The sequence below is a fragment of the Ochotona princeps genome, chromosome 24 (genome assembly GCF_030435755.1).
Source record: "Ochotona princeps isolate mOchPri1 chromosome 24, mOchPri1.hap1, whole genome shotgun sequence".
NCBI classification, from domain to species: domain Eukaryota; kingdom Metazoa; phylum Chordata; class Mammalia; order Lagomorpha; family Ochotonidae; genus Ochotona; species Ochotona princeps.
In genome coordinates, this window is record NC_080855.1 from 16,479,541 (window position 1) to 16,507,180 (window position 27,640).

At 48.1% G+C, this 27,640-nt stretch overlaps 1 protein-coding gene and 1 pseudogene across 4 annotated transcripts in view; both read right to left on the minus strand.

Annotated features, from left to right (window-relative positions):
• Positions 1 to 13,924: 13,924 nt before the first annotated feature.
• Positions 13,925 to 27,640, minus strand: part of PARN (poly(A)-specific ribonuclease) — a 124,919-nt gene continuing 111,203 nt past the window's right edge. For 3 of the 4 annotated variants that reach the window (XM_058680271.1, XM_058680272.1, XM_058680273.1), the window contains exons 23-25: positions 21,284 to 21,477; positions 18,386 to 18,588; positions 13,925 to 14,953 (exon numbers count right to left, since the gene is read on the minus strand). In XM_058680271.1, coding sequence (XP_058536254.1) covers positions 14,711 to 14,953; positions 18,386 to 18,588; positions 21,284 to 21,477 — 640 coding nt within the window. In that variant the 3' untranslated portion in view covers positions 13,925 to 14,710. The remainder of the gene's footprint in view (positions 14,954 to 18,385; positions 18,589 to 21,283; positions 21,478 to 27,640) is intronic. The other variant, XM_058680274.1, reaches the window with a different exon arrangement.
• On the minus strand, positions 22,126 to 22,426 carry LOC105941929 (COMM domain-containing protein 6-like; annotated as a pseudogene).

Below are 27,640 nucleotides of genomic sequence, written 5' to 3' on the forward strand. Positions count from 1 at the left end.
ATGAATAATGAAGGCCACTTATTTTGCATGTCAACCTGGAGAAAGTAGCGGATCCCCAGGCACTGAACCTGGAATCCTGTTCATGGTATCCATGGGGAACCTGGGCCTAGGAGGTCAAGGGTGCCCAAGCCAGGACCCAGGTCTCCTGGGTGCTTCCTGCCCAGCCTTCTCCATAGCACTGTACTTCAACACATGCACCTGGGGCCATTGAAGGCTCAGCAGAAAACAGAATAGGAGGTTTTTGGTGCAGACCACTCCCGGCCTTGGCCCACGTGTCCTCACTCCCTCCAGCCCCAGCCAATCCTGGATGAGTAAAATGCAGGTGGAAAAGGCCAGCTCCAGTCTGTGGTGTCCCCTCTCCTAGAAACTGTACAGAATGGGGACAACAGGAGTCCAACCTCACAGTTGCGTTTCCTGGACTCAACAGGTGGGGGCTGGTGTTGGGTCACAGCAGGTTAAGCCACCACCTGCAACACCAGCATCCCACAATGGAGTGCTGGTTTGAGTTGCGGCTCTTCCATTTCCAATCCAGCTCCCTGCTAATGGACCTGGCAAGGCAACATAAAATTGCACAGAGACTTGGAGACCTGGATTGCGTTCCTGGTCCTGGTTTCTGTCTGGGCCAGCCCTGGCTGCTGTGGGCATTTGCCAAGTATACCAGCCGATGGAAGATTCCCTGTCTCTAACTGCCTTTTGAATAAATAAATCCTTAAAAAATGAATATGGGGCCAGTCACCAATCAATGCACTGTGTATATGATTGTTTATATGGTGGTACATACGCCTGGGCTGGCTCATTGTTCCCAAGGAGCTAAATCCAACCACAGCTCACCTGAGGAGGCCCAGCCACCCTGGCTTACCCAGGATACAGGACTTTGAATGCTCAACAGCCCAGTCCAGGGCAAATGGAGGCAAGCTGATCACCCTGATCCTGGTTGCCCAGCACCAACCTACCCTATCCTACCCTCACCCCAGGTTTTAATCCATGTCTGAGCTTGGAGAAGCTGGAGAGGGCACCAAGGGGCATGAGGACCAAAATGTCCCAGAGGTGGGTCCAGAGACCCTGGGTCTTGGGGCTTGGCCTGGAGGAAGAAGCTTCCCACTGAAGCAGCTCCCGCTGCAAAAATCATGTGAGTTGGGCTGGCACTGTGGCTACCCGGCAGGTTGCCCTCTGTTTGCTGAAAGAGGTAGTGGCAGCCATGTAGCATCCCCAAGTGCTGTGTGCCAACACACGACCCTGACCATGCATGGTGACGGTCTCAGAAAAGCTTAGGCATTTCCACTGCTTTGGAAGTCTGGGTCTGAATGGGGAGAACGGGGAGTCTGGTGGGTGTTTTGCTGGTTCTCCACCCAGGGGCCTGTGCACAAGCCGGTCCACATGTGCTGGTTGGAGGAGGTAGTACCAGCACCTGCCTCATGCAGCCTCAGAGCCGGCATTGTCTCCCTTTTCCATCTGCTTATTCCTGCTTACACTCTGCTCCGCGACATCCCCAGAGAGTTTCCCTTAACAACGAGGCTTGAGGACACCACATGTTAGACACAGGCTTGCCAGGATCCAAGCCACACCCGCTGACTGTGTGAGCCTGGGGATGCCACCCTGTTTACTCACCAGACCTCCAGGTAGGGAGAGCCACAGGGGCCTTTACTCAGATCCCAGCATTGGCCACTTGCATCAGGAAGCATCAGATCCTCCCTGTACCTGAGAAACACATGACCCCTGCTCTCCAGAATTTGCCATTGAAAAAATAAATTTGCCCTGTAGTCTGTATTCCTTAGTTTCTGGAGGTAAAATGTCTTCTCCACTCCACTGTATGACTTTTCTATCTATGGTAATAGGAACTATGGATTGGAACTTACTCTATTTTTAAACTCTTTTTACTTTTTTAAAGTTTAGTTTTCTTTGAGAGGTTGTGAGAGAAACCTTCCATCCTCTGGACCTAGATGCCCACAACAGCCAAAGCTGGGCCAGTCTGAGCTAGGGATTCAATCCAGGTGTTGATATGAGTGACAAGGACCGAAACAACTCGAGTCATCATCCACTGCCTTCCAGGGTGTGCGCTAGCAGGAGGCTGGACCAGAAGTGGAGGAGGACTCTAGGCTAGGCACTCAGATTTGGGATGTGGGGGCTCTGCGTGGTAGCTTTACCACCACATTAAACACCTGCCCCACTTTATACCTGCAGTGTTTTCATCATGCAGTTTTAAGAGGAAAATAATAAAGAGTATTTATTTATTTATTTGAAAGAGACAGAGATGTCTTCCATTCACTGGTTCACCCCTCTGATGACCACAGCCACCATGGGGTGGACCAGACCAAAACTAGGGTCTCCCACATGAGTGTCCCATATGCTTGAGCCATCCTCCACTGCTTTCCCAGGCACATTAGCAGGGAGCCAGATTGGGAGTGCAGCAGCTGGGATTCAGACCACCACCCCATATAGCACGTCAGCATTGCAGGTGGCAGTTTCCCCCACTACGCCTAACAGCAGCCCCATCATCATCATACGGTGTTGCCATGAACTTGAAGACCTGTTGTGTGTGTGGATTTCAAGGGGGATTTTTGCACCCCAATAAATTTGCCTTTTAGTTCTGCTGTGCGTGTTTAAAAAAATGCTGTTGCTGTCAACCCTATTTAAAGATAAACCTGAAACTCAGGAAGGTTCGATAACTTAGTCCAGAGGTCACGGTCAGTTGGCACAGCTAGAGGCCAAATCCCATGTCTGACTGCAGTGCCCATGAGCCTGCCTTGGTTGGGCACCTTCCCCTTTATGGAGGGCAACACAGCCAGGGAGAAGTGAGAGCCACTCAGGCTGTCCCGAACACTGTCATCTCTGTGAACAGGAGTGTCAGGAGTTGATGCACCTGACGGGCCATGCACCTCCTCCATGCACAGTCTGTAGGATCAGGGTCTTGCACACATACCCACAGCCTCTTCTGTTCCATGCCACAGGCAGCCATAAAGCTTTGTTTCCCAAAGGACAGCCTTGCAGATGGCAGGAGTGGGATGCCAGAAGCACTTGCGAAACCTGTAACACACCCGGCCAAATTGCTTTCCAATGTCCACACCAGCCTGGGGACTGTAAGGCAGGAGCAGCAGTACCCAAAAGGCCGCCTCATGAGGCAGAGGCGGCCATGGAGACCCAAGCAGGAAGTGACAAACCCCAGGATCTCAATGACCAAGACGAGGGGTCTACACACTAGTCTTTGACGTGCCTGGTTCTCAACCTGGGCCTAGTTGCAGATGACTTGGGACACTCAGTCCAGGAACCCCCTGAAGTTTCCCTAGTCCACAAACCGGGGACAGGACCCACTACTGGGCAGGTCAATGTGGGGCCTGCCCAGGTTGGGGAGCCCCAGTCCCAGGGAGACTGCATCAGTTGGAAGGGCAAGTGCAGCACACTTGTTTATCACTGAACCTGTGACAGCTGGGAGCACATCCAAAGGAAATGTCACCTCCATCTCTCGTCCCTGTTGAAAGCCAGCGGACCCAACAAGAAGGGATCTTTGCCTTGCATGGCTTGGAGTGAAAATGTCACTCCTCTCGTGTTAAGGATCTAGCTTTTGCAAACACTTGTTATTCATACGGAAAGATTAATTATGTGCTGGGCGCATTAGGTTGATACTGCTGCTGATCCACTCTGTTCTCTAGGGAAGAAACCAAAGCTTAGAGCAGTTTAGAACTATCCTAAGGCCACACAGCTCCTAAGCGGCACAAGTGAAATTTGAAGCTAGGTTGTATGCTGGAGACCGGGCCCTTAACTAACACCCATGCTGCCTGAGACAAGGGGTGGAGACACTTGCATAATGTGGGAACCTTTCAAGGGATGGAGTTTGTCTGGAATCTTCCAGCATCTTACCTTGAGTGAGTGCCTTCCCCCACCACAAAGATCCTTTCCCTGCATATCCAGCTTTGGGTTCATGGCACATGTGGTTCCAGCCTGTCTGACCATCCCCAGGGTACTCACGAAGTGATTCTTCCTTTTTTCTCCACCTGTTCTAACTCCCATGCCTTAGTCACGGGATCACCCTGTCCAGGACACTTAGTGTAATGCCATTGCCAGTCCTGTCACAAGTGACAGGTGGGAGCCGAGCCCCTGGGAGCACTGGGGAAAGACAAGGACAAGGCACTGATGGCAGGTGGTGGTGGTTTGTGTCTTGAACCATTTCCCTCTGGGATGGACCTCCAGTGTGCGATTCAGCTGGGCACCGGCTCCCTCTGGGGTTCTAGCTCAGCTTCCTGGGTGCAGCGAGGGCTGTGCCAGGGGCCAGAGCCCAGGAGTAAGACAAGACGTATTCCCACACAGAGGAATCCCTGCTGGAGAGCTTAAAAAGGTGCCAGCAGCGAGTTGCAGCAGAAGTGACTCCAGAAATTTCCTTTTGGGGGCTGGGGAAGGGAAGCCAAATGAAATGTGAAGAAGTGTCTGAAGGCCTGGAGGAAACCAGCAGGCCTTTCCAGAAGTTCTATTTGCGGTAGGACGCCTTGGCATGGGGCAGCTGGCTCAGCTGCAAAAATAGAGCCTTGTGCTGAGAACCCTTCTGGAGGCTGCGTCCCTCTGGGGAGAGAGAGCCTGGACTGACACTTCAGAAGAATCCGCCTAGCTCCTCTGCCTCCCTCTGCACGCCTGCATCCAGAAGAGACAGAGATGGGGCAGGAGGGGGGTGCGTTCTGTGGCTGCCGCCTCCCTAAGAAGCAGGAATTATGGGGTGAGAGCTTTTTCTTGCACAGGCTGACCTCTTGTAGTCTTCCTTGCTGAGCTGCGGGTCTGGCCGCCCACCCCTAGGGCAGTGATGCAAGAACAGCTCCTTCCGGAGCCAATGAGTAGACGGTGTCATGATCTCAGCCCCTGTTCCAATGTCCCTCCCCCCATCTCCCCGTCCCCTCTTGGTGCACTGAGACCCTCCTCTACATGCCCAGGCTGACAGCCTATGGGGGGTGTGGCGCTGCCATGAAAGGATATGACGTAGGGTAGACCCGTGGTGCCATCCTGAATCTCGACAATGGTCCGATGGTCTGTGCTTCCCCAAGGGTGCTGATGTGGCTCCTGTCTTAGGTGCAAACTTACTCTGTCTTTACAGCAGTGAGCAAGCAGCAGTGAGCTATGGATGTTGATAGCCTAGACATTCTCTGCACCACCACTCCTCCCCCCACTTCTTAAAGATTTATTTGTTTGCTTATTTAAAAGGCAGGGTGACAGAGGGAGAGAGAGAGAGACCAGGAGACCTTCCATTGGCTGATTGACTGCCCAAATGGCCACAATGGTTAGGACTGAGCCAGGCCAAAGCCTGGAGCCCAGAACTCAATCTGGATCTTCCACGTGGGTGGCAGGGGTCCAGGTACTTTGACCCACATCCCTGCTTTCCCAGGCTCGTTTGTAGGAATGCTGGATCAGAAGTGGAGCCGCTTGGAGTTGAACTGGTGCTCAAAAGGATTGATGGTGTCACAGGCAGTAGCTTACCCACTGCACCACAGTCCGAGGCTCCTGTCCACCACACCTTCCTGGCCATGCACAGGTTGTTGCGGACAGACACAGGTGCATGCTGAGTCTCTGGAGGAGCAGCACCTCATTTCAGTGGCCCAAACATTTCGTGGGGGACAAAAAAAATTGCAAGGAAATAGAACCTGAGGAGTTTATAGCCAGTAACTCTCAGCCAGAACTGGGAGACTTCCTGGCAAAACAGCACCATATGAGATACATGGGGTTTGCACATCCCTCTCTTTCCCTCTGGGCAGCTGAGAACTATAGCAGTCCAGCTGTGGCTCTGCCCTCAGCTGCCACTCAGCCTGCAGGACTGAACGGTCCAATGTCATGCAGAGTCGGGAGCCTTCCCATGCTCATCTGCCTTCAGAGTGCAACAGGGCAGCTGTGGGCAGGTGTCCGCACCTCACCTACGATGGAGAGCAGCTTCCTGGGCCAGGAGCATCTTGGAGGGAGCAGGAGGGCATGCTCCTGGCCCAGGAACTTTCTCAGCCGCTGGTGAGGATCCCATCCAAACAGAAGCAGCAGGCAAGCAAAGTGAGACAGAAATCAGATTGGGGATGGCAAGGGTGAAGTAGGGTCCTTATAGCTCATTGAGGAGTGGTGGTGTACAGATCTGCCTGTGACCTAGATCCAGTGAGGTGCCTGGTTTTGCAAACATGCCCCTCAAAAACCTTCATCCTGATTACTTATATTCTGATACGGAAATGGGGTGCTTTTTATGGAAAGCATCTGCTTGCTTTGGGCTGAACTTCTCCAATCATAATAGGACCTGCCACTCACAACACCCTCCTGGCCGCAGGTGGTGGGAACATGACCCAAACCAGCCAATCAGGGTGGCCCCTATCCCTGGGATGGGTGCTACCTGGATGAGCCAGTAACTGTTGGGGCAGGTGGAGGTTGCAGGGAAAACCTTCTTAGCCATGAGGGCCACTGTGCTGTAAAAGTGGGATCTGGGGTTTGGAGTTTATACTGAGAACCCATGTGCACCTCCACACGAGGTTAGGCCAACATCCAGAGACCCACATGTGCTCAGTGCTAGATTCCCCTTCCAGTTCCCAGAGCGGATGTTGCACCTACTCCCTTTGCTGCCTGCCCTAGTTTGACATGCATCAGAGACCCTTGCCATCAAACACCAGGATCTCCTCAACAAATCAGCCTTCCACTGGAGGTGGAGTCATGCCCATCAATTCCTTTTGTTCCTGGTTGAGGTGACCCATCTTAGCTGGCCCTCCATCCTGACTGAATCTTCTCCAGCAGGAGGTGGCCATCTGCCTTGCAGTCTGTCCCTCGTGTAGGAAGGTGTTACCAACGGCGTGTCCACCACACTTCCTCTAGCTTATGAGCAGCCCCACTCTCCCAGGCCGTCTGCAGCCTGCCTCTTGCAGGTTAGTCTTCCCTATAACTCCTTCTGAAATGGGGAGTGTTTTCCACATCCAGTCTGCTTGTCCATGGTGCTCTTTGCTGAGGGTCCACACAGGAGCCACGGGGAGCATGATGAATAAAGCTAGCAGCTTTGCTCCCTGCCCCTCAGAAAGGGGCTGCCATGCTGGGTTGTTTGCACACGCTAGGTCATTCTATGATGTGTAATGAGATCAATTGCAAGTCCAGGCCTCTTAAACTTGCTTTGGACCTTTAGTCAGGTCTGTGTCCCGTGAACTTCAGTTGTCTTCTCTGTACAAAGCAGATGGTAACACTGCAGTGTCATTAGAACATAGTGGCTTCAAACCATCATACTGGGGTTAAGATGATGCCCATATTCCATATCACTGGGCGGTAAATCCACAACACTCCAGGTCTTCCGTTGATCATTTTCTGTGGCTGTGAATGGTGCTGCCAATACCCAAACAGCCCATGGTAGAAAAGAGATTCCCCACCTTTGTTCTAGACTGTGTGAAACAGAAAGTACATTCTGGCCCAATTTTTTTTTTTTAAGATTTATTTTATTTTTATTACAAAGTCAGATATACTGAGAGGAGGAGAGATAGAGAGGAAGTGGAGCTGCCGGGATTAGAACCAGCGGCCATATGGGATCAAGGCGAGGACCTTAGCCACCAGGCCACGCTACCGAGCCCCCTGGCCCGATTTTTAAAAAAGCAGCTTTCCCAGAAGCTCACTGCAGTACTTTCGGTTCCATTCCATTGGCTAAGATTTAGTCACATGACCATGTCTAGTGGCAAGGGAGGCAGAGAACAATGGTAGCCCCTAAGATGGCCACACCAATGCCTGCCACCCATTCCCCTGCCTAGTCTTTCCCCCCTTGGGTCTGGAGTGGGCCTGATAACCAACAAAATGTGGGAAAAGCAATGGCCAGTCACTTGAGAGGCTGAGCTACGAGGAGAAGGTGGCTCCATTGTGATGTCCTCTCTTGCTGTGAGGAAAGCCAGCTGCCATGTTGTGAGCTGCTCTGAGGAGAAGCCCACCTGAGAAGAAACTGTTCCACAAGGCTCACCTGAGACCCTCCAGTCCCAACAGCCTCGGCAGTGGACTTGAAAGGCCCTCCTTGGGCCCATGGCCCCGGAGGACATCTCAACTACAAGCTCATGAGGGACCAGTGCAGGGATCCACCAATCTGACCACAGGCCCCAGAAACCGTGAGGCAGTAACCACTGTTGGAGTTGGGGCCTCGCTTGTTAACACAGCCAATAGCGAACTAATCTAAGAGGCTTCCAGCCCCACATGTTCCCAGGACTGTGACCCTGACAAGGAAGGAGAGGGTAGAGACTGGGAGGCAGCAAACTGCCATATGCAAGCACCTCACAGGCCTGCCGTGAGGAGGCAGGGAGGGGAGCCTATGACGCATCCAAGTGGACTGTGCCAGCCCCAGGGAGTACCACAGCCAGGCTGTCCACCACTCTGCTGGTGTGCCTGCAGAATGGTAAGAGTTCAGAGGAGAAGGAGGCCCCTGGAATCCAGTCTCTCCCCCTCACTCACCCAGGTGAACCCAGACTTGGTCAAAGTCACACAGCCTCAGGACAGCAAGGGGACTGGGCCCTCTCTGGAGAGATGACCCGGCTATCTGTCCCACCCTGGGTGGAGTGGACTGGGTGTGGCATTTATAGAGTTCCCTATTTAAATTTTTTTTCCTTTTGCACTGGTTCAACCCAATTTTCTCTCTCCTGAGAGGCCTCAAAGCCAGGTTTGTGGGCCAGGCAGCGCCTTGTGCAGGAGACAGTGTTGTCTCCCTCAGCTTCTCCCTCAGCAGGCGTAGGCCCTGCTCCAGTCTCCCTGGCTTGGCGTAGAGCTGACGCCCTGGCAGTTGGTCTCCAAGAGAGACCAGTCCCTCACAGGTGGAACTAGGAAGAAAGATTCAAGAGTTGTCCCTGGAGTCCCAAGGGAACTGAGGTCACAGTCGGGCCAAGGGGATCAAACCCCGACGTGCAGGGTTCAGATCACCCCGATACCCCCATGGACCCTGGGATCCTTGTTCATATGATGAAGTCCCAGCTTTTCAGAACAAGCAGAGATCAAGGCTTTTCAGTGAAAACAAATACTCTAGGGAGGAAAGAGAATGGTTATGTCCTAAGATATTCTGTACTTCCTTAACATCCTTCAGTAAGGATGGGAACTAGGATGTGCCCGTGTTCTGTCTCTGTCTTCCTGTAAGTGAACAAGGCTCTGCAGAAGGCAGGGTTACAAACACTCACCACTCACGAGAATTTCGTGAAAGCAATTTTGTTAAAAATCAGTGTGTATGGGCAGTGGGAATGGCACATTATGTGGAATACTACTGTTTCATTTGGTGCTATTAACAGATCTTTTAATGCATCCCTAATTTTTCAAGAGATTAATTCATTTGAAAAAGTGGCAGAGAGATCTTCCATCTACTGCTTAATTCAGCAATGGTTGGGGCCGGTTCTGTGAAACCAGGAGCCTAGAACTCCATCTGGGTCTCCCCCATGAGTGACAGGGATCCAAGCACTTGGGCCATCCTCCACTGCTTTCCCAGGTGCATTAGCAGGGAGCTGGATCCAAAGTGGAGCAGCTGGGACTTGAATTCTGGTGCTGGGTAACATCTGTTCTTCCCGAATCAAAATGGCCAAACTCTGGATTATGGGAAACAGGAGGCTGTGCAACCCCAACACTATACAGAGGGGGACGCAGAGAGACGTGGCTTTCCTCAGCATTGATACAGGCAACAGGAAAGGTGCTCAAACCAGTGTTTTTGACAGCCCAGCTCTTATTCAGCTAAGGCCTGCCAGGAAACCAAAGCTCCGATGTCCAGGCTTTGGGCATCTGTGAGTACAACTGCGGGGGAAGAACCCTGCCACTTATTTTCCTTTTACTGGCAGAGACAAGTGTCAAAGGCTGGAGACTGGGGGGTGATGGCAAGACACTGCCAGGGAGAAGTTGCCCAGGCCCTGTGTGGTGCTTCGGGCTTTGAGGCACACGGCACTCTGCATGGCCAGGCAGGGTTCCTGGGTGACCTGTGCTCTCATCTTAGAAAAAAAAAAAAAAAAAAAAAGCCCAGTTTCACTTTTCGCTCGTCCCCCCCAAAACAGAATCAAAGAAAGGGCTTGAGGTTGGTGCACTGGCTCAACTGGCGAATCCTCTACCTCCAAGCACCTGCATCCCATGTGGGTGCTGGTTTGTGTCCCTGCTGCTCCACTTCTGCTCTAGCTCTTTGCTTGTGGCCTGGGAAAGCAGTGGAGGATGGCCCAATGCCTTTGGACCCTGTAGCCATATGGGAGACATGAAAGAAGTTCCTTGCTCCAGATCGGCTCAGCTTCAGCTATTGCAGTCATTTGCCAGGTGAACCAATTGGATGGAAGATCTTTTTGTCTCCTTCTTTCTGTAAATTTGCCTTCCCAATAAAAATAAATCTTTTAAAAAATAAGTAAAAAACCACCTTCCTTTATGTTATTTTTGTCATCTTTTCTTATACATATTTATATGAAAGGGAGAGAGAGGATATCCAAATCCAGGAGCCCAGAACTTAAGCTAGGTCTCCCACATGGGTGAGGGGGACACTTGAACAATCACCTGTTGATCCCCAGGGTACACTAAAGCAGCAGAGCTGGGATTTGAACCCAGGCCCCTCTAGGTGGAATACAGTTATCCCAGGCTGCATCCTACCTTCTGTGCCATGTGGCCAGTTGTCTCCTTTTCTCTGGACAAGGGTTAACTTGTGAATCTGAACCGTTTACAGAGATCCTCTCAGCCTCTCACCAGGCCAGTGTCAAGAACTCTCAAGTTCGGGCCCAGTGGCCTGGCCTAGCAGCTGAAGTCCTCGCCTTGAACGCGCCGGGATCCCATATGGGCGCGCTGGTTCTAATCCCGGTAGCTCCACTTCCCATCCAGCTCCCTGCTTGTGGCCTGGGAAAGCAGGCCAAGAACGGCCCAAAATCTTGGGACCCTGCACCCGCGTGGGAGACCCGGAGGAGGTTCCTGGTTCCCGGCTTCGGATTGGCAAAGCACCGGCCGTTGAGGTCACTTGGGGAGTGAGTCATCGGATGGAAGATCTTCCTCTCTGTCTCTCCTCTCTGTATATCTGACTTTGTAATAAAAATAAATAAATCTTAAAAAAAAAAAAAGTACTCTCAAGTTCAAGTTTGCAGACTGATTAGAGCAAGCCAGAGGCCAAGGAAGAACCTACTCTTTTTTTAGTAGGGACCATGCGGCCTGTCCAAGAGGATGGCTCTTAACCGGCAGAAATCCGAACCAGCCCTTGGGGCTCCCATTTCCCCTCCTCGACAAAATCAGAGGCATTGATTTACTTCATGAATCATTGGGGGGGGGGGGTGAATTTAAGAAATGAAATTTAAGTCATGCAATTAGAGGAAAAAAGGGGGGCAGAAACACTGAGCTATTTTTAATACTCAGTCACAGAGTGGCTGGGTCTGGCCTGAGCAGCAACCAAGTGTCTTAGTACTTTCCTTTCCTTGCCAAATATTGTCCATGTGAGAACTGCCCGCACCGGAATGACCACACTGTACTGTGAGCACACTTCCACACTCACACACTTATGATCTATGCTTACTGCCAGGCCAACAGGGTTTTGACTGAAGTACCAAAGCCATTCAGCAGGAAAAGTTCTCCACAGATGGGGCTGTAAGAGGAGGACATGGACTCCAATTGCACATCACACACCAAAAAGCAAATTCAAGAGGAACACATTTATCCTAGAGGTAAAGAAACCAGTTCAGATACTCACATTTGGGGCTGGTACTGTGATGTAACAGGTAAAGCTGTCACCTGTGATGCCAGCATCCCATATAGCCATTGCTTCATGTCCTTGCTCTTCCACTTCTAATCCAGCTTCCTGTTAATAGCCTGGGAAAAGTAGGAGAAGGTAGCCCAAGTAGTTGGACCCCTGACACTCACGTGGAGTCCAGAATGAGGCTCCTGGCTTCAGCCTGTCCCAGTGCTGATGGTTACAATTGCCTGGGAGTGAACCAGTAGATGGAAGATGGATCTGCCTCTCTCTCCCCGCATCTCTATAACTCTGACTTGCAAAGCAAGTGCAAAATCTTTAAAAGATGCCCACATCCCGTTTTGGATTACTAGGGTCTGATGCCCAGTTCTGCCTAATGTGCTCTCTGACCCAGGGAAGGCAACAAGTGATGATGGCTCAAGTCACAGTTCCTGCCACCCAGGTAAGCCATCTGGATGGTGCTCTGGCTCCAGCCCGGCCAGGCCACTGTGGGCACTTGGAGAATGAGCCAGAATATGGAAGCTTTCTTGCTCTCCTTTTGTCTCTAGCACTCTTTCAAATGAACAAGTAAGTCAAGCAATTCACTATAAAGTTAAGTCCCATACACTTCCAAACAAAGACTCATAATAAACTGAGGGTTAAGACATTCAAGAAGTGTTCAGAAGAGGGACTGCATGGACATTTGCAACTTAGAAATATAATAATAATAATAATAATAATAATAATAATAAGCTGAAGGGATGGATGGGTACAGGATGGCTAAGTGACAAAACTGGTGGGCACAGGGGGTGTTTCTGGCATGATTCTTCCCCGATCTCTGTATGTTTCACAGTAAAATGCTGATGTGGGGGTGCCGAGCCATGGTGAGGCTCCAGAAATGGGTGGAGTCACGGGGTTCTCTCTTTGGATCTGTTCTTGGGAACCAAAGGACTGCAAAGTCATTCAGGGAGACAGAGGCCTCCATGTCCATGCCTGCCTCCAGTGTGCTATTGTAGTTAAGCAGCTCCCAACCACAGCACCATCATTATTATATGCCCAGGTCACAGGGCTGGACAGCCAGGAGCATCACCCTAGGGTGCTATGCCTGAAAGAGCTCAAGAAGGCCTGGTTGACATGGAATGGGGTCAGAGAAGTGGCCCTAGCTAGCTCCCCTGTTCCTATTTAAGAATTATTTGATTTACTTGAAAGGTTCATGTGTGCGCGCGTGCACACACACACTGATCTCCCACCCACTGATTCACTCCCAAAATGGCCTGATAGCTGGGGCAGAGGCAGGTGACAGCATCCAGGAATTCCATCTGGATCTCCCATGTGGTTAGCAAGGGTCCAGGCATTCAAGCTATCCTCTGCTGCCTTCCTATTTTTTTTTTTTTAGGATTTATTTTATTTTTATTACAAAGTCAGATATACTGAGAGGAGGAGACACAGAGAGGAAGTGGAGCTGCCGGGATTAGAACCAGCGGCCATATGGGATCAAGGCGAGGACCTTAGCCACTAGGCCACGCTGCCGAGCCCGCTGCCTTCCTATTGCATTAGCAGGGAGCTGGATCAGAAGCAGAGAAGCCAAGATTGGAACTGGTGCTCAGATAAGGGATGCTAGTATTGTAGGTGGTGGCTTAACCCATTATGCCCCAACATTATGTCCCTTCTTTTTTATTTCCCAAAGTCTTATTTCTTTATTTGAAAGGCAGAATCAGAGAGAGGCGTCTTTAACTGCTGACTTACTCTCTAAATGGCCCTAATAGGTGAAGCTAAGACCCTGGAGCTCCACTAGGGGTCTCCCACATGGGTGGCAGGGATCCAAGAACTTGGGCCATCCTCCTGGTCATTGGTAGGGAGCTGGGTCCAGAGTGGAGTAGCAGGGACTTGAACTGCTCCAAGGTGGGGAGTGGCCTTTCGCCTGGCTTTTGCTTACTAGAAAGAAGCATCAGGCTGGGTGGTTGTGGCATCCACTAGACTGATAAAACAGAATGTTACATGGTGGCTCTGACTTCCAGGGGGCAGAGGGCAGCGGGGAGTGGAGGCATTAGGAGGCTCTGGACTCACGAGAGTTCTCCGGCACCTAAAGCCGGGTCTGTGTCAGAATTTCTACTGTGGGACCATTTATCCCCATTTATCTCTGGCTCTATTGGGGAACTAACCCATGAAGGGATCAGAGGGAAGAAAAGAAAAGAGGAAAAAAAATCCTTATTAACAGTAGGCTGAGTGACTTTTTCAGAGGTGAAAATATATTTGTGTAGAAAGCGAATTCATCTTTCACTTATTACACTTTACTACAAAGAAAAAAAAACAGGGTCCTATGAAAATTTCTTTAATTTCATCTTCTGGAAATACATTTTTTCAATTTTATCTCCATGATACAAAAATGATAAATAGCTGATGATGATCTGTGGGAAGCAGGTCTACGGACACAGACTCGCAGGCTTGTCATGGCTGTGGTCTGTGCGCACAGGGACACGGCTGTTGCACACTGCAGCCTGGCCATGGTTTCACACACTGGCACGGGCACGAGCACGGACACAGATGCACACCACCTTAGCCAGCCAGACACAGACAGACAGGATGACCAGGCTACAACACCGGGAAGTGGACACATGTCACTGGAAAAAACATGAAGTTTTTTACGTTGCCCATGAGAAATTCTATCTGTAGGAAAGAATCACTGACTAGACCTGCCCCGAAGGCCAAGGCGTGCATGAGGCTTATGCAGGGGCTGACAGCGGTGGCATGTCCTTCCTGGAGAAACAAGCTGGAGTGCACCACCTTCTCGGGCAGCACCGGTGGAAACGGGGACACTCAGCTTCCCTGGGAGAGACTGAACCCGTGTACCATATAGCCCCTACTCCTCCAACTGGAGGTCGAGAAATGGCTGCCATGGGCCTTGCAAGGCAGAAAAGAGTCCCCCTGCCAAATCCTCCACTGCAGAACCCAGATCTCAGCTCTCCTCCCACATCTCCCAGCCAACCACCCTCAGACGGGTTCGCGAACACACATGGATTCATGACAGCCAAGGTTTCACGGGAGTCCCAAGTGATTAACTGGTTAATATACATTTGTGACAGCTTACAACTGTGAGGAGTGTCAACAGTTAGTGTAGATTAAAAAGGGAAAAAGGAACACAGCCACAAAAATAAAAACAGTTATCTTCAGGAGACACCTGTGGTTGGAAGTCCCTCCTACTCCATTTTCCAGGATCAGGACAGCAGAGCTTCCAAACGTGTCGTTGGCTCCTCGGTGACAGCACCGCGCCTGGCTTCTCCCTCGGTTTTGGTTACCACGTGTCAGGAACTTCAAAGAGGTTGGCAGGACTGCCCAAGACACTTCCTGGGTAGAATGGACAAAGCAGAATCAACAGCAGCAGCGCCTTGCCGAACACAGCCCAGGCCAGCACACAGGCAGGGCCTCCTGTCTCAGGGGCAAGGGCAGCCTCACAAGGTGACAGTGGCCAACTGTGGAGCCCCAGGGGGACAAGTCCTCAGACGGAATGCTATCCAGTCAACACAAGGGTGAAGTCACAGAACTACCACTGGGTTGGTGATGGCCAAGCACTTCCCTGGCCTCAACTTGGGTTGCTTTGATTTACATTCTACAGGAATTAAAAATTGATGCTCACAATCTCTGTCTTGTTGAACACACATACTGTTCAAGTATGCATGGATTGTGAAAGCTTTTTTTGCACCAAAATAAACTGAGCTTTTAATTCCACTTTCTGTGAAGTTTCAGAAACATCCTCATACTTCTCACTAGCAACTATGCTGAGCACTTAATCTTCATAAAAGCCCACCATGGTGGTATCCATATGCAAGAACTGATTCAGAGAGCTAAGGCAAGGTGACAGCTTCCCCGAGCTAGGAGGTGACTGCCAGAAACCCAGGTCTCTGTGCTGGGTAGTGTGTACCTAGGGTGGGGTGGGAGGAATCCCAGGGGGAAGGGAAGCCAATAAGGGGGATTCAGAGATCCCTCAAGGTGCACAGGAAGCAGGGTGAGGTCTTGCTCTTGGATCGAAGAGCTCCTTTCAATTGCAGGCGCACCCCAAAGGCAGCGCCTTCCTTTTCTGTTCACCTTCTGTAGCAGCAGCAGCAGTGGCGGTGGCTGCAGCAACACAACTAGTACAGTGCCTTGTCTGTGTGCAGCCTCAGCGACTATGCACTGGTCAGGAAAGAGTGGGCTCGCAGAGCACGTGCAGTAGACCTGACAGGGGCTGCACAAGGAGTGCTGTGCATCCCAAGGCTGCAGGGACAGCCAGCAGAGGCCCCACCCAGTAGCTGACACTCCAAGACCCAAAGAGGAAGAGAAGTCTTGGATGATGTCTCAACTGGGGAAGGGTATAGAATTCAACCTAGTAGGAAATCATTCGTCTGACAGGGGTAAGAACCACTAGCAGGGGTATCTAAAGAAAAGGAAGCCAGTGCATGAAACTGCACAGTGAGTGTCAGACAGCAGGAGGGTCCCCACTTCAGATCATCTGTCACGTGGGATCCCAAGAGTTGGGGCAAGGAGATCAGGATGGGGAGACTTGGAGTTCTCTGCCCTGGGCCTTATCTCAGTGTCATAACCTAGGACTTCCAACCTCTTGGATTGCAAGGCAAGATGCTTCCTCTGCAGCCTGTGGCTGATGCTGCCGGGCAAGAATGATGGGTGTGCAGACGTACCAGCATTACAGGAGGCACTGAGAGCGGCAATGAAGGTTACTGCCAGGGATCCTTCCAGCACTTTCTGGGAAGGGAGGGCTACAGGCCAATGAGGGTTGAATCTCAAAATTACTGTATGAGGAGCTACGGTCAGCTCTCCAGAGACCTGTTTCACTACAGTATAAGACTTGCCTTTATACTTCAGGACATTTACCTCCTGCAATGGTAGGTGTTAATCCACACATTCCACTCTATGCAAAGATGAACCCAGACTGTACATGTAAATGTAAAAAGTCACACTAGAGACCTTTGGTAGACAAAGAAAGTTTATGCCACCTAGAGCTAGGCAAAGGTTTCTGAGCTAAGTCACTAAAGGCATAATCCAAAAGAACCAACAGATGCACTGGACTTTGTCAAAACTCAACATCAACTCTTCAAAAGATACTGCTCAAAACAAACAAACAAACAAACAAACAAAAAACAAAGCAAAGCCACAGTCTAGAAGACTTGGCAAAACACTCAAAGGGACTTACAGCCAGAATCTGTACGGAACCCCAAGGCTCAGTATGAAGAAAACAGCCAAAGGAAAAAGATGGGGAAAGATCTCAATGGACAGCTCACCAAACAGATGCAGGCAGCAGGCAATGACATGAGAAGATGCTCAGTGTTGTAAGTCACCAGATAAACACAAACCAAGCCTCCAGGACGTGCCACTCCACACCCATCACGAGGGCTGAGAAAGCCAATGAGAGCAAGGTCGAATGCAGGTGCAGGCAAGGAGTGCCAGGACCTTACAGCCTCTGAGGCGGTGCAGCAAGCTAAAGTCACTTTGGAAAAGTGTCTCAGCTTCTTACAAAGCTAAATGTACAATACTAAAAGACCCAGCTAGTCCACGCCTCGCTCCCTGCCCAAAAGAAATGCAAACAAACAAAAGTCTGCACATAAATGCTTAGAGTAGCTTGCAAAGAAAGGTCTCAGGGATGTTGTAAAAGATGAAAAATTTTAATATGAATTATTATGATAACATGATTTGATCAAGAATTTCTAAAATGGAGAAAGAATATAAATTGTATATAGGGTGTGACATCTGTACTTGCTAATAGAATACTGAGTGCTAGGACTGTGGTGTTTAAATTTCTTCTATTTTTTGCATTTTACAAATTCTCACAGTGATCCTATTATTTTTGTTAACAAAAAATAAAATACTACCTCCTTAGCCATTCTGCTGACTAGGGGGAAAAAGAGACACTCATGCAGGCTACATCTCTTTCTCTGGGTGAATCTCACACGGAAGCTGCGAAGCTGCCCAGGACACGGGGGTGGGAACCTCCCCTGGGGAGCTGCAGCAAGGACTTGGACAGAGCTCCTGAGGGGATGTGATGGGACGCCTTTCCCACACTGAGGAGGCGGTCTCTCCCTTCGGGCAGCCAGAAGGAAGTGACCAGGAAGGCTTCCTGCAGCGCATACCTGGGTGCCGCCATACACAGAAAACCATGCTTTAGTATATGAATTACAAGGTTGTGGGAGAGCTCCCTGCACTTGGTTAGCCTGGTCTCTTCGGTGACTAGCACAGCAACTATGTATTTCATTTCTGACATTAATGAGTCCTGGAAGGGTATGAGAAGATTGCAGCTCTAAAGAGAGTCTACATTTTTACACTGTAACCCTAAGGGTTTAAGATGGAAAAGTTTAGCACAGTCAAGACTCTAATAAAACTCATGGCTCTTGGCAACCATCTAAAGGTTCAATGTGCTGTGTTTTAAAGTTTGGGGCGGGAGGAGAGAGTGACCTGGTCTGACATCTCTGTTTGAAGGGAAAAAAGGAACCCCATGAACAGCCATTGTTTCTTCCTTCTGTCCCACCTCCCAGTTGTTGGGCTGGCCAAGGGAATTTTGAGAATGGTCAACCCCTGGAACAGACATTCAGTGTGCTAAGGAAATCCATCACTTACACCTGATCTGGGAAAATGGCTACAATTCCTAGTTTATTCCAGCACTAACGGCCTGGGGAATGCTGCTCCTTTGTGGACCAAGACAAAATGCACCTTGAAGTGCAGCTGGGAGGGAGAGGAGAAGGCTGGCCGGGCAGTGCCAATCCCAGTGATCCTAAGGGGGGTAGGGGGTACCTGCACTGTCCTGAAAACAGGAAACAACCCCACTTCAGGGGACGGTGTCTGCTGAACATGTGACAGGCCCTTGAAACGCAAGTCCCGGAAGCGGCGATCCCTTGGATCTCTATGCAATGACTTGATGATGTGACGGCCCAGGCTGGTCCGTGACTTCGATCTACAATGGCTGCAAGAAATCTCTTCACGGAGACTCCTTCCTCCTGTGACACACATTTTGGGGAATTTTACCCACTGCAGGGCTGGGTGGGTACAGGTTCTGCAGCCAGCCAGCCAGCTAGCTCTTTGCACACCAGCCACACACCTGGCCACAGTCCTGCCACCACAGAAACCAGGCCCTCTTGGCTTCTGGTGCACTCTGACTCACTATAGAGTCTGATTCAAATAACCGAGCAAGCAAAATTGATGGACTCAATAAGCAAAGCACCAGCTTTCTTGACTTATGTCCTGCCAATCTTAATAGGATTCAACCTGAGAGCCGGGTTTCAAGGAGCTGGTAAAGTTCCACCCTGCTCCGTCAGGAAGTGTGCCTAGGAGAATGGTGCTGTTCAGAAGAAAGCCCAAGCCTCTCACGCTCTCACTCAATTAAAAGTTGTCAAGATGTCTCTTCCTTGTTAAGTGGTACTGACAAGGAAGAACAGAGCTTCAGGTTCTTTTTTTTTTCTTTTTTTTTTTTTTATGCTCAAATCTTACATCAGTGACAGCTTTAATGTCAATGGGAAGGGAAAAAAAATGCCTTTCTATTTTATTAGAGTATTATAAATTCAAAATCCTAAGTAACTTATACAAAGCTTTCACTTAAAAACAATGAAAGCTATAAAAGGAACTAACTTATTATCACCGTCTATTATTAAGTATTTTAACTTTAATATTTTTAAGATTATGCTGATAGAGAAGGGAAAAAAAAAACCCAGAAAGCTTGTCTCTGCGATACACACTGAGACAAGGATATAAGACGCTACAGATGCCCGGCAGACACTGTAAGAGAGCCGTAGGCAGGGGAGCTCCTGTGTGCCTGCGCGGGCCGTGCACAGGCCTAGAGCCGTGAAACGCCTGCCCCGGCGTCTGAGGTTCTGTTGTCCCTTGGAATGCTGCCTGATCCTTTTCTTCCCACAGTAGAGCTACTTATCTACCCTGCGCTTGGAACTGTCATGGGCTATTCTGACCTTGTAGAACCTCAGCTAATCTGCACTCCACACACCTGCTTTCCTACCACCGGCACTATGCTTTTATAAAAGTATAAAAACCCTCTGTCTCGGTGCGTCATCCTGTGAGATGATAGTCGCCCTGCTGCCATAATAAAAAGTTCAGTTCTGCACGACCTCGGGTCCTTCGTTTATTAGCTTCTGACGTAAGAGGAGGAAAAGGCCGTTTCCACCCCCACCACCAATCAAGCTCAGTGTGATCTCTACAGTCAGGCTACCACCTACTCAGGAACACTTCTGAAGCCTGTACAAGGTGACACTGCCAGCAAGGCATCATGTCGAAAGCCTTGGATGCCACAGGTCACAGACTTCAACAGAACGTGGGAACAGGAGGGAAGGCCAGTCCAGGGAGGGCTCCACATCCAAGGAGACAGATATCTAAAACTTGCAGTCAGGGTTTCCAGTAAGAATTTCAGTGTTTTTTGCTTTGTTTTGAAATTCGGCTTCAGCATAATGTATAAAAAGCACTATGACAGTTTTGTTGTTTCTGTGATCTCATTAATAACGATGAGATTCAGAAAATTCCCTACCCGCCACGTGCAAAGAAGGGACCCGTTAGAACAGTGAGTTCTGAGCTGGGGTGTGAATGGAGCTCCGCTCAGCTCGACCACCTGACACCTGCCTTGCTCTGACCTGACCCTGCACTCCGCTGAGACGGAGCAGGACACTGAGGCTCAGGCCCTCCCATCCTGAGGACTCAGCCCCTAACGGCGGGTCAAAGCACAGGCTCCCGGGGACAGAGCAAGGGCCCCGTGACCTCAGGCAATTCACACACGCTTTGGGCCTCATAAAAATGGACATATATGGACCAGCATGAGTACCTCAGTCATAAAACAAATGATGAGTGCCTCAGAGAGTCGAACGGAAGAAATTTTGTGGAGCACTCAGGGCTGTCCTTGACACACAACAAAAACTTGGTGTGCAGCCTGACCCTGTCGCAGACATGCTGATGGACAAGCAAGTCCTGCTCTGCTCTCCTGCCTTGCCCTACAGGGGGTTGTGTGCCAAGGGCTGAGTTAGACTTGGGACGGCCCACAGCATGCCTCGGGTATGGACAGCTCGTGGGTCGGCCCAGGAAGGCCTGGCTTCTCCTTTCCTCTTTGCTGTGGACTGGAGCAAGCACCTGCATCACTACAGAGGGGAGGGCGAGTCCCCACCTCAGGGCCGTTGTGAAAACGGAACAAGGTAAGGAGACGAACGGCTCCTATCACAGTGTCTAGTGTGTAATATGCTTGTCCTCAACAGGTGTTCGTTTCCTGTGTTCTTGGCTTCTTATATAATTCTGCTTAGATGAGAAAACTCAGGTTGCCTGGGGTTTTGCTGGGAACAGAAAAATCTCTGCTACCAAAAATAATGTGTCAGGGGTAGGCGTCTGTGAGAATTTAAATGCACATTTTAAACCCCGAGGCTATATTAAACACATCAAGGAAATTGTTAAGCCACGCAGGAGGGAGCGAGGACAGGGACAGGCCGGCCATCTTCAATGAGGAGACCCTGAAATGCTGTCAGCTACGAGAGCCAGGCCTTTCAGCATTTCTTGGGCGGAATTCATCCTCAAATCTCCAATCTGCTGCACAGACCTCGGGGGCTCTGCCACCGAGGGAAGCCCTGCTGGAGTGCTGCTCCAACTGAATGAGTTCTAAGGTACCTTGGGAGTGCATGGCTATAGGATTTGCTCAGATTTGATACAAACCTGCTGGAGACAGTTCTTTCTTCATCCTTTTAAATTTCTTGGCTTTTTTCCTGCTCTCTGGGAGGGATTCTGCGCAGGAATCCGACTGCTCCTGCTCGGCGTCAGACATTTCCACCAGGCTTCTGTCCTCCAGGCCTGCTTCTCCGGGAGGGGGGCTCAGGCTTCTTTTGCCTGCTGTGCTGGTGGCCGTCAAACTGAAAACACAGAAAGTGGAGCAACAAGAGAGGTGGTAAGGATAACAGGAAGACTGGCCTATAAAAACATTTTAATGCTCTTGAGTCCATGAACATGGAAGCAGCAATCATGCTCCTGCCTGTAAGAGTTAAGAGACCATGTTAAGAACGAACATATGACAGCACACCCATGACCAACTTGCTCAAAGTGTTCCGTTATGCTCGTGCAGATATGAGAACACTTCAAGAAAAAACTGAATGAATTTCCAGATTTTCTTTTTTTTTTTTGGCAGGGGGAGGGGCACATGGAAACACACTTATCTTTTAATGCCCTCTTTCCTTGCACTTTCTGAAATTCCCTTAAAGACAAAAACAAATCAAGGTTGTCCCTCATGTTAAGGACACTTTAGCTCTTAGTCTCCATTTGGGTAAAGCCACTTAACAGAGAAGTACTACCAAATGATAGAATTACCGTAACAAAATTATAGCTTGCTTACATGAAACCAGGAGACAGCCCTTCCTGACTGACCTTCCCACACTCCAAGCCTAAACGCACACAGCGCGTCACACCTACGTACAATCCTCTTCTTCCTAAAAGGCAGTTCATCACAATTAAACCTGGTTTCATTTTTTAAATTTGTTTTTTGCTTGTCTTTTTATTAAAAAAAATGAAAAACAAAAGTGCAATATTTATTCAATAAATATGATCTGAACCTTATGCAGTTTTGTTGCAGAAAGTGAAGTCCATGATTTTCAAAGGATGGTGGCCATTTATCAAAGAGATAATCAATTGTCACACAGTTTGAATAACTGAAGCAATATGCTTGAACTGTCTGTAGGAATTCTCAAACTGTGGGATTGTCATTTCAAAGAATTTGCTCTTTATGTGGCCTGTAGGATCTGTTACTATTAGCATCACTCAACATAAGGATACTTAAAGAGATCTGCAGCTGACCTAGCTCACTGCCATGCCTGGTTTTCACTGGCAATCTGTACATTTGGAATTAGCATCCAGCATCAGCTCGCTAGAACCCTCCATGGCAGGACCCAGGACTCAAGGCATGGACACCAGCAGAGACACCTACTGGGCTTGGTTTCTTTCAAAATTTATTTTAAAATCAGAATAAGACAGACAAGCAGAGAGAGAGAGAGAGAGGAGAATATGAATATGAGTCTTCCATCTTCTGGTTTTTCAAATGGCTGTAATGGCCAGGGCTGGGCCCAGACAAAACCGGGGGCTTCATCGAGGTCTCCCCCTTGGGTGCAGGGCCCAGGACCTGGGCCATTTTCTGCTGCTCTCCTAGGTGCATTACTAGGGAGCAGGAGGATCACAGGTGAAGTAAGCAGGACTCAAATCAGCACCCACACAGGATGCTACTATTGCTTATTGCTGGCTTACATCTGCCATATTACATGGGCTTCCCTGGTTTCACTTTTAAAGCCTTACAGGATTTGACAGGTTGGATTAAATCAGATGATGTACCCTGATTTTTTTATTCCTTAAGAAAGTATGTTCACTGGAATATAATTTAGTTCACAGTTCACATGGCCAGTGACTGGGCCTTATATAATATATATAGCCCTCAAGTTACAAAAAAGATCAGAAAAAAAAATTGAGGCATTCCATCTAAGAGAGGCAGTGGAGGAGATGAGAACAGAGTGTTTACCTTAGCTGTTCAGGAGGTGAATGTTTAAGTGCTGCGCACAACACACACTGGCTTCCTCCATCGTGCTCTCGCACTCACATCTTCTCTGAGTCTGAGGATTGCACCTGACAGTTCATTCATGTCAAGAAGGACAATGAACTTTGTCCCTGGTGGTTCTGCAAGGTCTTAGGAAGCCAAGCAAGCATTAAAGAGATGGCCGTAGCTGGCCTCTTAAGATGGGCTAGCTGGCCGCTCACTCGGCCTTTCTCAGACTGTGTGTGGAGCTTTCAGAAGCATCTCTGGCTCCTGAGGGGCTATGGCGGAAAGGCAGGATACTGATGGAGTGAACCAGCAGATGGAAGATCTTTCTCTGTGTATCTGCCTTTCGAATAAAAATAATAATAAATCTTTAGAAAAAAATAAAGTGCAGTAATGAGGACATCAACTGGCACCCATGTGGGATGCCTGCATCACAGCACAGCCTTCTGTGCTGGCCCCAAAGATGGACTTGTAAAAGGTGGTGTTAGCCCAAGTGGAAAAGGGTAAAACCAGACATATTCCTTACACCACACAACAGACAAATGTCCAAGGAGCTACATCTCTAAATATGAAGCAAATGGTAACCACATAATTACTAGAAGAAGAGCTGGGTAAGTTTTTCCAAACCTTAGGCTTGCAGAAAAAAGTTTTATTACTATGATAGATAATCCAGATAAAAATAAAGGATTTATAGACTTAACTTCACAAACATAAAAATCTTTTGCATGGCAATAAAAACTTGTGCAAACTAAAAAGGAACAAATGCCAAGCAGGAGAAAACACTTGCATCAAGCATCATAAATAGGCGGTTAAGAGCCCCAACATATACGTAGCTGAAAATTGAAGAAGGACTAAAAATCTTACCAAAAAAGGAAGTTGTGAATAAACAATTTGCTACAAACATATGCATATATTCCTTAAACACGTGAAAAAAAGATTGACTTCATTCACAGTGGTAAACAAAACAATACCAAAACACTACTTCTCACCTGTAAGCCTGGCAAAAATAACCAAAGGCTTGATAACACAATCTGTTAGACAGGAGACGGACACTCCTACACTTCACTAGTGAGAATGAAAAATAGTACAACTCACTGTCAGAGGGGAATGTGGCAACTTGAAACAAAACTATACATGTACTTATTCTTTGACCCAGTAATTCTACTCCTAGAAATTTACAAGATACACCTCCAAGAGAAGCAAAATCACACAGGTGTGCTATTCACTGAGGCATACTTTATAACTGCAAATCACAGCAAAATGTCTAAGTGTCAACACACAAGAGATTGTGTGAATATTCTAAATGGTACAATCAATGAAGCATTACGCAGCTGCAAAAAATAATGAAGAGCTTGAGGAACTGAGAACAATTATGTAATAATTTTCAATCTTTAATTATTTTTTAATTTTAAAAAGCTGCAAAAAAGCAAGAGGAACTTAGGAACTCAGCATTTCCAATCCTTTGTGGGGAGCAGGAGAGAATTGCACCCACTTTAGTGGTAGGCCTGCCTGCATAGCAGCCAGAGTACAGTGACAACGGAAACACTTACATGAATTATAGTATGAAGCAAAATGTGATGATGTCAGTGGAAGACAGATGTACCAATACTGGAATGAGGAAAGGTAAGGAAGATCCTGTGGGTTGGCCTGGAATTGGACACAAGCTTTGTGCTTGTGGTTGTTATATTCAGTGTATGTGTAAGTGCTCCCAATTGTATACGCACACACCTGAGAGTGTACACACATCCATGAACGATCTCTGTATCTGTATGTCCACGCACATATCTTTCAGCTCTGTCCACTCAAAGGACCAAGAAGGGAAGACACTCCAGCAGTGAAGACTAGCAGAGTGGCCAGCTCCTAGTTTCTAATGTCATCCACACTGAAAGGAATCATGCTCCTCCAAGCAGTGACTGACTCCAGGGTCTAAGCAGAGGAGTTTGAAAGGAGCATGAAACATCTTATGATCTTAGAAAATACAAGATTACTGAAGAAATCACAGGGTATGTCACAGGATCACAGAAACTAGCCTGGAAGAGGTCTCACTGGCCAAATCCAGGCCAATTTGAGCACCAAAGTAAATGAGGGGTAGTATAAATTCTAACCATTGGAAAGAGCTGGAACTCATCATCTTATGTCAATATGTGTATGTGCAGAAAGAAGAGATGGAGGGGAAGGGAAGAAAGAGGATAGGAGTAGGGGTGAGGGCAGCAGGTTCTCGGTCACACTGAGTGTTGACTGTGAAACGGTAAAGGCAGCAATGGAGATGGCGAATCATTCTGCAGCCATCACGTGAAAACCACAGCACAAGCTAACTGTGAGGACACACTCTGACAAAGGGTATGATGTTTGCATGGTCTTAAGAGTCTCTCTCCACAGAATGGCAGGATGGTAGGGACACTGTTCATGCAGTTCTCTGGCCAAGACTCTATTATCTGATGCTAGCCATTAAGAAATGAGAGACAAATCCAGATGAAAAAATATTTGGGGGTTGGGAAGCTTCAAAGCTGTCACTATTATGAAAAGATCTGAAGAGACATGAAAACCAGATGCAATATAGGATCACAGACTGGCAATGAAAGTTACTCACTTTAAGCTTGGTTAATTTTGGGAGTTGTATATAACCTTGCTATTATTAAGACAATCAAATTACTGCACATTTCCTACCCTTAAAAAGATTCCTTTTGTTACCATGAATGCGATTCATGTCCCCGTGATCCCTTACAATCATGCCTTTTCCATTCGGATGAATGGAATCACACAACGTCTAATCCTTTGTGACTGATGTTCCTCCACTTAGCATAATACACTGAGAGTCAGCCACAGTGCAGGATGCACTGATCTTTCATGCCTGCTGCTGAGTACTAGTCTTTCGTATTACAGCGACAATTTGTTTATTCATTTACCAGTTGATAGATACCTGGCTTGTTTCCAAGTTTTTGCTATTATAAATGATTGTGCTGTGAACATTGTGGAAGCTTTCCAGTGAACCCAACTTTTTTTTTCTAGGGTAAGTATTCAATAAAATTTCTGAGTGGTGTATAAACAAGCACTCATGATATCCACTTAGTTTTACACAAAATTGCCTAACCATCTACTGATCATTTGTATATGTTCCCTGAAGTACTTGTAGCAATATTTTGTCTCCACTCCTTTTTTTAAAAGATTGGGTTTTCTTATGGTTGAGTTGTAAGCAGTTTCTGAATATAGCTTACTTCACTAGATATACATTTTGTAAACAGTTTCCCTTTGTGGCTCCTATATACAGTTTCTTCATACATCTTTTGAGGAAAAGAATATTTAATTCTGATCAAGTTCATTCTTTACCAATATTGTTTCTTTTATGGCTTACACTTTCGTTGCTACAGCTTGGAAATCTTTGCTGAATGTAGGGTATTAACCTTTCCCATCATCTTTTCTTCTAGCAACATGACAGTTTCAGTTCTGATATTGAAGTCTACAAGTCACTCATCATTCTGTTTACAAATATAATATGTGCTGTAAGTCCAAAAGCTCATTTTGTTAGCGTCCCAGTTTCCTACTGTTCCAGCACTACCTGTTGACAAATCCATCCTTTGCTTATTGGATTACGAGCATTAACTGTCACACATTTTATGTATTCCACATTCTTGATAGTCATTAATTTCAAGATTTGAGAATGAGAATTTAGAATTCTCAAACAATAAATTATTCTGCATTTTTTCACAACACATTATGTTTAAAAAATGTTTTATTTGAAAGGCTGAGCAATACCTGCAGAGAGAGCTCACGTGAGACAGAAAAACCTTCAATCCCTTTGTTCACTCCTCAAATGCCCAAAATACCCAGAGCTGGGCCAGGTTGAAGCCAGAAGCCAAGAACTCCCATTAACGTCATTGACGTGGTCATCTCATCCCAAGGATTTGACCCATCGCTGCTACAGTCCCAGCATGTACATCAGTGGGCAGCTGGATGGAAACTGTGGTAGTGCGCACTATAATATGGGATATGGTATCCCAAGTGGCTGCTTAACCTGCTGCCCACATTGTGTGTTTTTGACTGGTGAGTTACTATAATCAGAAACCATAAATAGGGTGATGTTAAAAATTTGAAGGGTCAGTTCTCTGAAGATCTAATAACAAATTCAGAGTCTATTATTGTGAGTCAGTGTACTATGACAGAATCATACACTACAGTAACAATAACCTCTACTTGATAGAGACGTCTGGTAATAGAAAAGATTGAACCAAGGAAACATTAGCACTGGCGCGGGCATTGTACTGTAATAGGTGCTGGTTCAGGCCCCAGCTGGCTGTTTCACTTTCAATCCAGTTTTCTGCTAATGTACCTGGGAAAGCAGCAGAAGATGGCTTGAGTGCTTGGGCCCCTGCATCCAAGTGGGAGACACAGAGAAGCTCCAGGCTGCTGAGCTTCTGGCTTTGGCCTGGTTCAGCTCTGGCCCATGAGGCCTTTTGAGGGGTCAATCAGCAGATGGAATTTCTTTTTTTCTTTTTTTTAGC